General features: G+C 38.1%; 1 protein-coding gene across 3 annotated transcripts in view; it reads right to left on the bottom strand.

Moving 5' to 3' along the window:
- The window catches only part of bcam (basal cell adhesion molecule (Lutheran blood group)), a 66,385-nt gene that overhangs the window by 17,488 nt on the left and 36,254 nt on the right, over window positions 1-12,643 (bottom strand). For all 3 annotated transcript variants that reach the window (XM_015016465.1, XM_015016464.1, XM_015016463.1), the window contains exons 2-3: window positions 1,619-1,743; window positions 1,257-1,473 (exon numbers count right to left, since the gene is read on the bottom strand). In XM_015016465.1, the coding sequence (XP_014871951.1) occupies window positions 1,257-1,473; window positions 1,619-1,743 (342 nt within the window). The remainder of the gene's footprint in view (window positions 1-1,256; window positions 1,474-1,618; window positions 1,744-12,643) is intronic.

Consider the following 12,643-nt stretch of genomic DNA (forward strand, 5'->3'; position numbering starts at 1 on the left):
AAATCAAGAACTGTCGCGACTTCTCTCACTCTCTAAAATTCAAATAAAGTTTTATGCTGTTACAGAGTGATTTTGTTGGATATAGTGGCTTTTGAGACAATTTTATTCAACATCTACCGCACCACAGTAAAGCCAAAGATCTTTAAGCAAAAGAGTTCTGTTGTGCACCTCTAACTCCTTCTTTTCTGTTGTCTGTATTCAGATTTAGTGGCTATGCAGTAGTCAGAGTTACACATTCAAGCATAGAAGGGTTACTCTGAGGTTTATTCAGATATTGGTAATAGATTGGCACTCTTAAATCCTGGGTATGAGCATAAACAATAAATAAGTGCTATTACATTATTGTTGCAATATTATGCCTGTGATTTTTATCAGAAAGCGTGATAATCAATATTACATTATGTATTATGTTTTTATGCTGTAATGTGTCGTGTTATTGTAGCGTTTTTGATTAAAAACTATTATACACTCACACTATAATATTTTCCCTCAAAGTTACTGTTTGAATCTCAAACCTGATGCCTTTTCACAAAGTAATTGCTGGTTTGCATTTCAGATATTATTTAGCAGAAATGTCTAGTTATTGTGATAAGACGCATATTAAAAATCTTATTGTTTAGTCATGTAGCATTTTTAGATGCTACATGACTACATGGTTGTTTTTCAGTATTTGAAAAAATAAAATAAAATACATTTCCTTAAAAGAACAACTGAAAGTCCAATACAAGACACAAGTAAGTGCTTCTTATTTAAGATTACATGGTAAGAGACGAGAAGGGAAACATCGCTCTGCACCAGGATCAGGCCTTCGCATGATGGTGATAAATCTTGACTCTTATTAGGAAGAGATATATGAGACGTGACAAGTATGATTGAACTATTCATCAATTATGCCTAGTGCCATTAAATTGCGGTTAATTGACCTCTGGGGAACTTGTCAAAGGAATTTGGGATCAGTGAAAGCCTAAAATTCTAATATAAAAAAAAAAAAAATCTAAAAAATTTCTTGAAAGGTCCAGACTATTGCAACAAATCTCACTACATCTCATTTAGGAGACTTGAGTGTAAACGTATACATGTCTCAAATCAATTCAATATGCAGTAGGTGTGGCTAAGTTAAGGCAACCATAAATGGACACACATATAAATCTCACAATTTTGAAACCTTTTTGAAAGTGACACAAAAAACTCATCATAAGTTACTTTTGAAGTTCAGTAGGAACGTTTGATGGGTTAAGGAGAACTGCTCTACGTACCAAACACTTCAAGAATGGTTTCGCCTTCTCCAGACCCGTCCTTGCCAGCAGTGACCTGGCAGTAGTATTTGTTTGGATCCGAGGGTTTCACAGACTTGATGGTCAAGGTGAGGTCTTCTTCCAGAGTGACTCGACCAACCAGAGGAGTGCCGGGGTCGCTCATTCGCTCGCCAGAGATTGTACGATAGGCCACTCTTGTTCTTTGATTACCAGTGTCCTAAAAAAGATTTAAAGGAAACAAACAAACAAAACAAAACAAAAAAAAAGCAGAATCTCTGACAGTGCGCTTTGTACTTTAAGAACTTCAATGTAAAAATGGTTCTTATGTGTAAATATTTTGACACAGTATACAATCCACTTACAATGTGCCAATCAACAACAAAATTTGACAAGGCTGTGCCAGAAAATGTACAGGGCAGTTTGGCTGTTGTTCCTCCGTCCGCCTCCACCTTCGGAGTCACCTTCACAGTTACAGCACCACAGCAAACTGGAAAAAACAAAACAAAAACAAAAAACAAGCAAAAGCAAAAAAGTTGATTATACGTGTCATCCTGTTTACACAAACCTATTTAATACATTTGAATAATATTGAAAGGTTATTTTATTTCTGTAATTCAATTCACTAAGAAATAAACATTTTGTAAATTAATTACACACAGAATAAAGTTTTCTTGCATTTATTTTGCTAATATGATAATCTCTCTGATTGCAGCTATTAAAGACACGATATTTAAGATTTAGAAAAAAAGACATGGTGGGATTGTTGTGATGTCTAGAGCCACTTTCTGACTTGTTGTAATTGATTGAACCTTGCATTCTGCTGTCTACATGGAAATCGATAACTGGCCTTGAGCTTATAAGTAGCAGAACAATGTTCCAAAGCACACCATTAACTCTACATAGGAAAGACTGGGCTTCTCCAAAACCTTCATTTAGATTTTTTTTTTTTTTGTCTTTGGACCTCTGATTGAGATCCTGTGACATCAGTTCAAACAGGATGTTCAGGCTGGAAAACCCTCCAAGAAATGAATGGACTCTTTAAAACAGGTGGGCAAATCTTCCTCCTTAGCGACTTAAAAGATGACCTTCTGCCCATGTTGACAATTATTTATAAGGCTAAAGAGCTAATTAAGTTTTCACACAGAGTGAGGCTGGTTTCAAAAGTCACAATTTGTTTTTCCCAATTGTTGGTTAAAAAATGAATTTCATTTCAGCTCTCCAAAAAAAATTTTCTTTCAACATTGAAAACATTGCTGAACCTTAACAGCAAGAATGTAAGTGACAAAGAAAGACATATAGGAAAATCTTTCCGGTGGTAAGATAATGTCAGAAGGTGAAAAATCTTTGAAGTATCTAATCATTCTCGAATCTGTTCTGGAAACTGTATATTAGGACCACAGCTGTTCTTTAATGCAAGAGCAGCACATCCACATTGTTAAGGTACCCCTTGAGAAGCAGTGCAGCCCTTGGGACTGGTGTGCTCCCATTTCAACAGACATTAGGATGCACCCAGTGTCCCAGATTTCAATGCACGACTATGCAGCTGAGGAACAAAATGGGCCTTGGCTACTTTCTCCAGGGACAGACAACTTATTCCCCAAGAAGACTGAATTACAATACGAGCTGCTGAGAAACAGGATGGAGAGCTGGGGGAAGCAAGAGAGCTCAATTCCTACAAACACAATGTGTACGTTCCAAATGTTTTCAATCAAAATGACAAAAAGCTGTAGGAAAAAGGCAGTACTATAAAGGGTTAATATAGTTATCACGCTATATTTAATTAGAAATCTGTCGATAAACATGACCGGTCTTTGTCGTTCCCAATTTAGATGTGCAATTTCAGGGCTTGTCAATACTACTTATGTCAGACTTATTCAACACGTCGGTAAACAGACCAAAGTTTTTAAGAAGTCAGTCGTGTTTGTGATGAAAGAAAGCATTGAACCAAAGTAGCTAATCCGAAACGCTTCAAAAACACCCTTATATATAAACTGAAGTTAATATTTAAACTGCAGGCATGCATACGGCTAATGAAATACACAGACCCAATATTCTGTATGATCACATAAATTAATCATACCATCAATTTCTAGACTACAAAATCCACCACTGAATAATTTATTTGTTGTGAAAATCTGCCAAGAGTGGAGAGAATATAGACTTCTGGGAACCGTAGCGGCTTGACAGGCTAGTTTTATTAAGGAGGCAGAGAGACGGAGGAGAGGATGAAAGAGAGTTTTTATAAAAATGTCTGCAGAGAGATGAGAGGAGCTAAGTGATGGACGTCTCGTTATCAGTCTGAAGAACAGAAGGGAAGACACGGAGCATTAAAAAATTTGGGAGGAGATAACAGGGTGTGCTGTCAAAATGAGGCACTATTTTAGCATTGCGTTGTTAGTGAGAGACATTCCACTGTGGTCAGATGCTGTGATTCACCACAACCCACAAACCACAGAGGGGTCAAAGACCAGTGAGGTGCTGACGTTCGATAAAAAGATCTCACGTCTCTCTGTCCAACATTTTACCCTCTCGCTTACTTTGCTCAGTTACTTTTTCACTTCCCTTGTCTCTATTTTTAATCTTGCTTCTCTTTTTTCCCCCCACTCCTCCTCATAAAATTATTCAATCTCAAGAGGACTGGTTTTACAAACTGATACTCGTGGCCTATGTTTGTAAAGGGGGGGAAGCCGCTAAAAGTATTCTCTATTTTTACGCCAAAACAAACAACAAAGGAGCCAAGCAAATGTACGGGAATGTTTGAGCAAATGAAGCACAGAGCTTTTCAACAGCACTTAAAGCTTAAGCGTCCCGTTGAGTGCTACATGGGAAAAACACACATTGTCGAACACAAAACATTAAAGTAAAAGACTTTCTGGCACATGTGCAGGATGTTTTACTCTTTACCAGGTGAGATACAGTAATTGGAGTTCTTTTGGGTTTACAGTAATTATGGTACTAATAATTGCAACTTTTGCTAAAACTTTTTTCAGCTAGACCCATGCTACAAGAAACTATGCCTGGGTGGTGAGATGCTGTAACCAGACCACCCAGGAAATCTGAAAACAACACTGCTTTGCTTTGATTGCTGTTTTCAAACTCTGTTTTAACTGATGCAAATGTGGACAGACAAGTTCAAACTGCGCAATTGGGTTTGTGCTCATGTTCTGTATGAGTGCAGAATTATTTTTCTCTTCAGTGACAAAAACAGGAAGAGCAGTAAGTTTACATTAAAAAGTGTATTTTCATTTAAAAATGATTCGCCAGATGTAGTGGGACATGCTGTCCTAGAATGAGCAGAGGAAGAGTCGCCTGTGGAAGCACAACACCTGCTACTTTACGTGTTCGCTGCAAGCAAACCTTCCAGTTGGGTCTTCAGAGGTTAAAACTTTGCCGCATTCCCAGTTTAGACATGATTAAACGTTAATGAGATTTGGGAAGTCTCAAACTTTATCAAAAATCATAATTAATTGCTTGTCAAACGTTGTTGAGCTATTTTCCCATATCTATCTGTATTACAGGTTTTGAAGTGACGTCTTCATCTAAAAACATCTAAAATCCAAAGTGGCAGATCAGAAATCAGGACAAAACTCTGAAAGGTGCATTTTTCACTGCATGTAGCAGTGAAAAAAATGGTTCCAATTATAATCTTTAAAAACGTTTGCAAATATGCTACAAATAACTAAAATGATTTAATTTAGAAGATGACAAATAAGCTTTGACAATTACTTGTAATACTTTATACTGCAGCTTACTTAAAGAGTGGATTTCACCAATCCTGAAAGCAAAGGACAATTTCAGTTTCCTCACTCGTGTTTGAGCCATCTGTTGGACAACCTTGTCCTGACCGCTTAGTATTTCTGACTGCCACTGATGTCACATGAGCAGAATAAATTGAGAAAAATTAAAATAAATAAAGGTTTGGCAGAAAACCTTGAACATTGATGCAATAAGGGGAAAGAAGACTCTTCTTGTAACAATAATGCACAAGGGTAGAAGGGACATGCAGCCTTTTCCAGAGCAAATGTGAAGCCTCTTCACTGATTATTTGAGGATGCAGATTAAAGATTCAAATCACATTGGCTGACAGTTGATTTTGAGCCATGCAAGTCACACTACAGCAATCCTATTTCAACTCAGGAGGAAATACTGTAACATCTGTGTCTCATTCTTGCATCACACATTAAAGAACATTTTTCAACCACTGGTGCAAATTTGCCAAACATAATGGGTTTACAACCGCTCCACTCTCACTTCCACAACTGTTAAAGGCCCCCCTTTTTTTTATTCTACTGTATAATGATGTAAAACTGTTATGAGTTGAAGCATCCGGTGAAAGACTGCTACCATAATTTACAGAACAAACAACCCACTGAGGACGATTAGGTGGCGCTGACGTCTGGTACGACTCAATTAAAAGGCATGAAAATCTAAATCAGCAGAGTCCATCACATCCTGCTTCTTCTACCAAATTGCTGCTCACTGATTTTATTTTATTTTTTATCTCAGCCGTATCTTTTGGTGCAATTCGCAACACGTTGAGTCCGGAGTGACCAATCGGGCCGCCGCTCTGTGTTTTATACACGCGGGGCAGCTGGACAGACAGAGACGGGCAATTAAAGAATAATTAGGGAGTCTTCCATCCAATCTGAGCCTGGAGCAGCATGTGGGTGTGTGCTGCAGTGTTTGTGTATTTACAGAAACAGGCGGATGGCTATCATATTGTGTGAGAGTGAGAAAAAGAAACAAGGAGGAGCAGTGGGGGCTACTGGGGCGTACAGAAGGGTGGGGGTGAACGGTGGCGGAGGGGCCTCGTTAGCTGATGCAGGCTAGATAATCGGATTTTGTTAAAGAGAGGGAAGGTGTGTGTGAGGTGTGTTTGAGCGGGTAGAAAGGCAGATGGGAACAATATGGTCAGATTGTGACCTGTACACACCCACATAAAACATAAGCACACACACACACACACACCCTTACAGTACATCTATAATGCATGGGATATTTATGAGCATCCTAACTCCTTTAAAAAAGCTCTGGCTAAGTACACTGTGTGAGAAAAAGAATCCAAAGTCTGCAGCAGAAGCAGAGAGGAGGAGACCCAGAGGGTTGTGTCAGTCCCACATCTACTGAAAAGTTAATGTGAAACGAACTTTAAAACCCTCCTGTCTGCCTCCTCTCTCTGCTGCATCTCTTTTTTTTTCTCCTCTCTTTCTCTCTCTCACACGCACACACACACACCTACACACACACACACGAAGAGAGAGGGAGCCTCTCATTATGAAAAGAGCCAGCTGGAGCCTCTCACTCTCTTGTCCTCTTTTTCTTCTCTTGTTTTTGTCTCACCTACTGTCATATTCTGGACATCATACCGGGAGCCTCTTTCTCTTTGGCATGCCTCCTTTTATCCATGAATCTCAAAGAGCATCTTTTAATACCCAGTGCTCAAGTCTTTTATTTACAACAGAAGCTGAGGATTTGCAAGTTGGCGATATAATAAACCAAAGAAGAAAGGGGGATGGAGGGAGAGAAGAAAAGAAAAACACTGTGCTGTACGACAGTCAGCTATAACCAAAGTTTTTTTAAGTAACCATATACTCTTTTTTTTATATATAGCTATCTTGCTATACACAGCTCTTGTAAAAAGTGATAGATGATTGATGTAACTCAGAGAAGTGTTTACCTCTGCATAATACAGCTAGGGGTCCAAGAGAGGTGACTTAGACTTCAGACTGCATATATTACAGTGAAGGATCGTAAAACCCCACATCAACACTGCCACAGGAAGTGTACAGAAGATTATTCTGAGCCAAACATAGGGAAGGGCAGCACACACACAACGTGGCACCTGATGAATGATGAATGTCAGTGTACGCGAGTGTGTGTGAGTGTGTGTGTGTGAGTGTGTGTGTGTGGTCCAAAACTCAGACAGGATTAGTGGCTTTGAAAGTTGGCAAAGCAAACAGTGCTGGGAGACACGGCTTCAATGTCATGAAGGACTTAATCACCTACAGTATGAGGTAAAGAAGCTAACAGCAAAAACATAGGCAACTTGCAGACATTTTTACATGATGTCAACCAGAAGCTTCAATGCATTTCATTGGGAAATTATGCGACAAATCAAAACAAATACTACATAACTGAAGAAGAAGAAAAATAAGACATGGTTTTCATATTCTGTTACAAATGAAACTGCTGGAAGCTGTGCTGTTCATTTTTGGCAAATCAATGTCAATATTTCATAGAACAAAATAGTCGACAGTCACAAACTGTCGACTGTGGTCTGAATTTTGACTGGAGAGTTGCAACATTGGGTAATAAGTTAAGCTTTTTGTTGCAACTTTGATGAAGAACTGGTTGCTTGAAAAATCTCTTTGGTTGAATAAATAAAACGTCTAAGAGTGCAAGTCTCTGTTGAGGTCTTTGCAATTGTTCATCAACTATTAATAGATGGAAAAATCATTCTAAATATACTGAAAGAGGTGCTGATCAGTCGAAAGCGTTGAATTCTGGAAGTTGCATCATGCTTTTCTGATTACCACATGCTGAAATCCACTCAGCTCTCTACGACATCGCAGCCGTTTCTTCTAGATTTCACTCAGTTTGCTGTGCTTTGAATTTTCTATCATGGTTTTTCCATGTTGTGATTTAGCAACTATCCTCTTTTTTGGTATGCATGTGTTGTATTTTTTACAGCTGTGAATAGCTGCCTTTCCTTCTCCATTTAAACAGATTTGCCCAGTTAAATTTATGCTAATGAAAACTAATATTCGGAGGTGCATTCAGCTGGAACTGAGACGAAACACGTTTCTCTAGCTTATCTTTAAGCAAGAAAGCCTAGAATATTTTTGATTTGAAGCCATCAGGGGATGAAATTGATTGTAAGACTATCTATTTACTCTAACAAAGAAAGTAGCAGAAGAACAATGCAGTTTCACTTCCACAAACAAAATGCTAGCATCGCCTGTGTGCACACATTTTTATAGCTGAGGATTAAGTCATCTTCCCCTCATCTGGCTAGCACTGACAATTTCCTGTAAATATTAAGGACTGGAGCAGATTCAAATCTCGTTTTTATGGGCCTCCTTCACTAAGTGCTCACATCAATCTGCTTGTCATGCCATATTGCAACAGTATGACAATACAGTTTGATTAGGGAGTTTCATTTCTGCAGCAAAACTTGATCTCAGACATTTTTCCCAAAGGTGGAGACATAATGGAGTAAAACAAACAGGAAAGTGTCCCTGTGGGTGTTCTCTAAGTAAATGCGATGATTTTTCTTTAAGTTGCAAAAACACACAGCATCCCAAAGATGGTTGTTTACTGAATTTACATATAAGAAAGAATAAAAAAGGAATTGTTATTATGTAATGTTTAAGCATCTGGAAACAAATTAAAAACTTTGTTAGTGATTTCCTCTTGAATCTCCTAAAGTTTGAGTGGGCGACAATTTGAGACAGAAATAAGCATGGGTTTACACCACATGGCACAAACCCAGCATGTGAGCTGGGTCTGTGTGTGTGGGTCAGAGCCTTTCTGGGGCAGACTCCCTCTGTCAGGGTGGGACCTTGTAAGGCATGGAGTCCATCAACGCCTGAGTGATGAGGCAGGAACAGGTGCAGCGCTGGGGAACGGCAGCTGCTGCGAGCTCCAGACGCAATCGGCAAACCAACAATGAGGGCCACATAGAGAGCAGCATGGGAGAGAGTGAGAAACCTCGAGTCACGCAGATGACAGACAAGCAGCAAGACGGGAAGTAACATGGTTGGAAAAAAAAAAAAAAAAACCATACCGTTTGGAGAATAAGGCTTTTAGTGACCAAGGAGACAAAGACACAGTTAATGAAAACAAGCCAGACGTCTGGCCCCTTGGAAGGGGGTAAAGGTAATTGCATCCTAACATGATGCATGCAGATATTGAGGGTTGTCAGTTCAACTTATTAAAAATAAACAAAAGTAATAATAATAATATCAATAGATTACATTTTCCTTGAACATAGAAAGTACTTCTGATTGAGCTTTTTAAAGGACAAAGGAAATGAAGGAGTCATGGATCAAAATATGCTGTCACGTGGTAAACATCAGTAGCACCTTATACTTAGCTAAACAAAGTATAGTCATTATTAGATGGCAGGTTGAATGTGTAGTCTGCTGAGGAAAACTAGAAATGTAACTGATCAACTTCTGCGATCTGCCACCATGCCACTGAAAACTCTGCCCCAACGTACAAATCACCGGATTACTTGTATCTGTTCATACCATTAACCTTGTGTTTTTTCTTTGTTTTACTTTTAGGTTTATTTATGTCTTTTCTGTCATTTCTACCCAGCAGGGATAGATTTTTTTTTTTTTATCATATTGGCAATAAATGGTCAACTGAATATGACTGCATTGTATTTTAAGTTGGTTTGAACTGGGATCATTAGATCTGGCTCTAACTATAGGACTTACTTTGATTTATATGAACTGAACTTATTTAAAATCAGTTGTAGCAGACTTAGATACTGTATAACTCAACATGATCTGGACCTGCTTGTCTTGTAAAGTACACTGAGATTAAATTTGTTGTCATATAGATAAACTAATCTGACATGAACTTAGTAGAGGAATATTAATGCTAAGCCTTAGCAACTCATTTGCAGTCAATTTGCCAATTCACCAAAAGTAGTAATAAGGAATATTAATGAATCATTTTTAGTTTTTCATTATGACTAAAACTACAAAATAAAATAATTGTAAAAGCGTCAAAGTGTAATTGATATTTCTTAAAATCATGTTTTGCCAAATGATTGTAAAGAAAAATTGCACTGAAAATTGTACCATCGACTGAATAGAAAACACGGAGAAAGAAAATGTAAAACTCAGGCCATCATAAAATATATTCGTTGATAAAAATAGTCATACATTTGTCAAAGACCATAAAAATGAAAATGTCAAGTCTGACCACTGATCTAATAAAATGTCCAATATCCTGAAGCACTTACAGCTTCATCCAGTTCTTTATGTAGATAGATTCCATACACAGTAAACAATAACATAAATTTCTCCCTTTTGGCAGACAATTACAGTAACTATGGCTACCATATCTCAACTGTTTCCTTTGTGTTTTATACAGAAGCCCTTTGCAAACCTTCCCCATAACAGATTCATGCACAGTTGAGACCAAATGATCTCATAAAATCAGATACTAAACACTTTATGAAAAGGTACAACTCTGTTTTTACTCTGTTTGGCACTAAATCTAAGTTTATTTTCTTTTTCATCTAAATTAGGACAACTAAACTATTTCTGCTGGCTAAATGTCATAAATATTTGATAAAACTAACATTCATTTTCAAAACCAGCATCAGAAGTTTACACTGACATTACTTTAAAGAACTTAAGAAAGGTAAGATCATGAAGTCATGTAAGCTTCTGATGAGTTAATTGCCAACATTCATAATGTGACACAATATTGTAATTTGATTTGCTCCAAATCGATTTATAAGGCATTTCTATCAAATGCTACAAAAATATACGTAAACTTTTACAGTTTAGAAAAAGTAACAATACTTGTCTAAACAATTATCTTGTTATTCTGAAATTTAGCAAATATAAATAATTTGTGGGAGTCTTAACTGAACATAAAACAAACAAAAAAAAAAACTTTTATACTGATTTCATGTCAGATAGCAAGGAAAACAAGTTAGGAATCTTGTTATGTTTGTAAATATAAATTTAATTTGATGATTTATGGTGTTTTATGGTAAACTGTAATTTAGGACGATGTGTACAATTCCCTGTTTCTTCTCCAAAAACAGAAAATCAAAGTTCTGAATCTTAAGACTCTCTGAACATCCAGTAAATCCTTATAAACTTGTTCACTCAAACACCCACGGATTAACTAAAGTGATCATCAGAAGAGTTCTAGAGACGAAAACTTTTTGTTGAAGATCTTGGCTAAGTAGAGCATTGACAGCAGCACTCTAAAGTCCCAATTACAGCAATCTGAAATTCAGCTTCAGATTTATGAATCTTATCTGATCCCCACAGGCCCTTTAAAAGCCTCTCTTCTCATAACTTTGACTGGATGGCAGAGATTTAATGTCGGTCATATACGATATCTGGGCCTCTAATTGGAGTCAAACAGGATTACATGTTTAGTTCTCGCATGTCGAATAGAGGTACCCTCATTTTCAGTGGATTTCCTGTATTTTATGAGGGCGAAGTGTCATATCTGTATGTCTTCGGAAGGAGGATTGTTGATTAAAGGTGAGATACAGGGATACCGGCTATAACTCTGATGCCACCTGCTAACCCCCCCACAATTACAGGATAAATGACGGTCTGCTCGTCTTCCTGTCTCTGCTTGTACCATTGCTGCCTTAAGTAAAAATAAGATTCACACCTGGGACCCTGCAGTCGCACACAAATTCACACAGTTATACCTGAAGGCTCTCAGACTTTTTATCCTGTTTTCTTGTAGTATATTGATATTTGAAGAAGTTCCAATGTGATGTCTCCACAAACACAGAAGATAAAACCTGATATGCCTGAAGATTCAATCCCATATAAGTTAAGGCTTCGGTATCCTTTTAATGTTAGGGTTTAGTGTTAACTTAATTTGTCTATTCTCTTAGGCTGCACTTTTATAGCTCTTAGATCCATCCCCTTGGTTAAAATCTGTTTCATCTTCTGTGTCTGAAGTGCAAAACACACTTTCAATGGCACCAATTTGATTAGCACTTAAAACACGTTTCACTTTATGTGGATTTAGAGGTCGAGCTTCCTTTTAAACAAGTGAAATGAGACGAAAGGATGGGTCAGAATGGAGCGGGATGGAGAGAACACAGACATTAGCTTGGAAGGCCGGATCTTCCCGGGGACTTGATGTTGACGTAATGCAGCTGAGTCAAACACAAGCCAATTTGCAATGGGCTGAGATTGCATCAGTAGTCTCCCCCTACTGCCATAAGGCTCCACGACTTTCACATCTGCATCAATGCTGTAAAGCAGGGCGAAAAGGGAATGCAGTGTTTAATGACTCTGCAAATGAGTGAACAGCAGTGCCCCCCCATAAGGTACCATAAGGCAAGAAGATTTTAAAATATTCCCTGTAGCTCAGTAAATCTGATCTGATGCGATTTCATATGTCTGCAATTTAGGGGGTTTTCCCAAAAATTTGGTGACTTCTCTTTGACAAACAGATGTACAGAAGCAATGAGGCTACAAAAGTAGTAATAACCCCCCCCCCCCCCCCCCCCTCCCCCAAGAAAAAACAGCAACAATGACTGTGTGCACTTATGACTGAAATAAGTGCAGTTCAGTGATACACCGGCCCCAAAGAGGCTCAGTGGTGAACAAGAGAAGCGAAGGCTGACCCATGGTCCGATCTAACAGACAAGCTAGTGTAGC

The sequence above is a fragment of the Poecilia latipinna genome, unplaced genomic scaffold (genome assembly GCF_001443285.1).
Source record: "Poecilia latipinna isolate Pla-1442-1.1 unplaced genomic scaffold, P_latipinna-1.0 Scaffold2022, whole genome shotgun sequence".
Taxonomy (NCBI): Eukaryota; Metazoa; Chordata; class Actinopteri; order Cyprinodontiformes; family Poeciliidae; genus Poecilia; species Poecilia latipinna.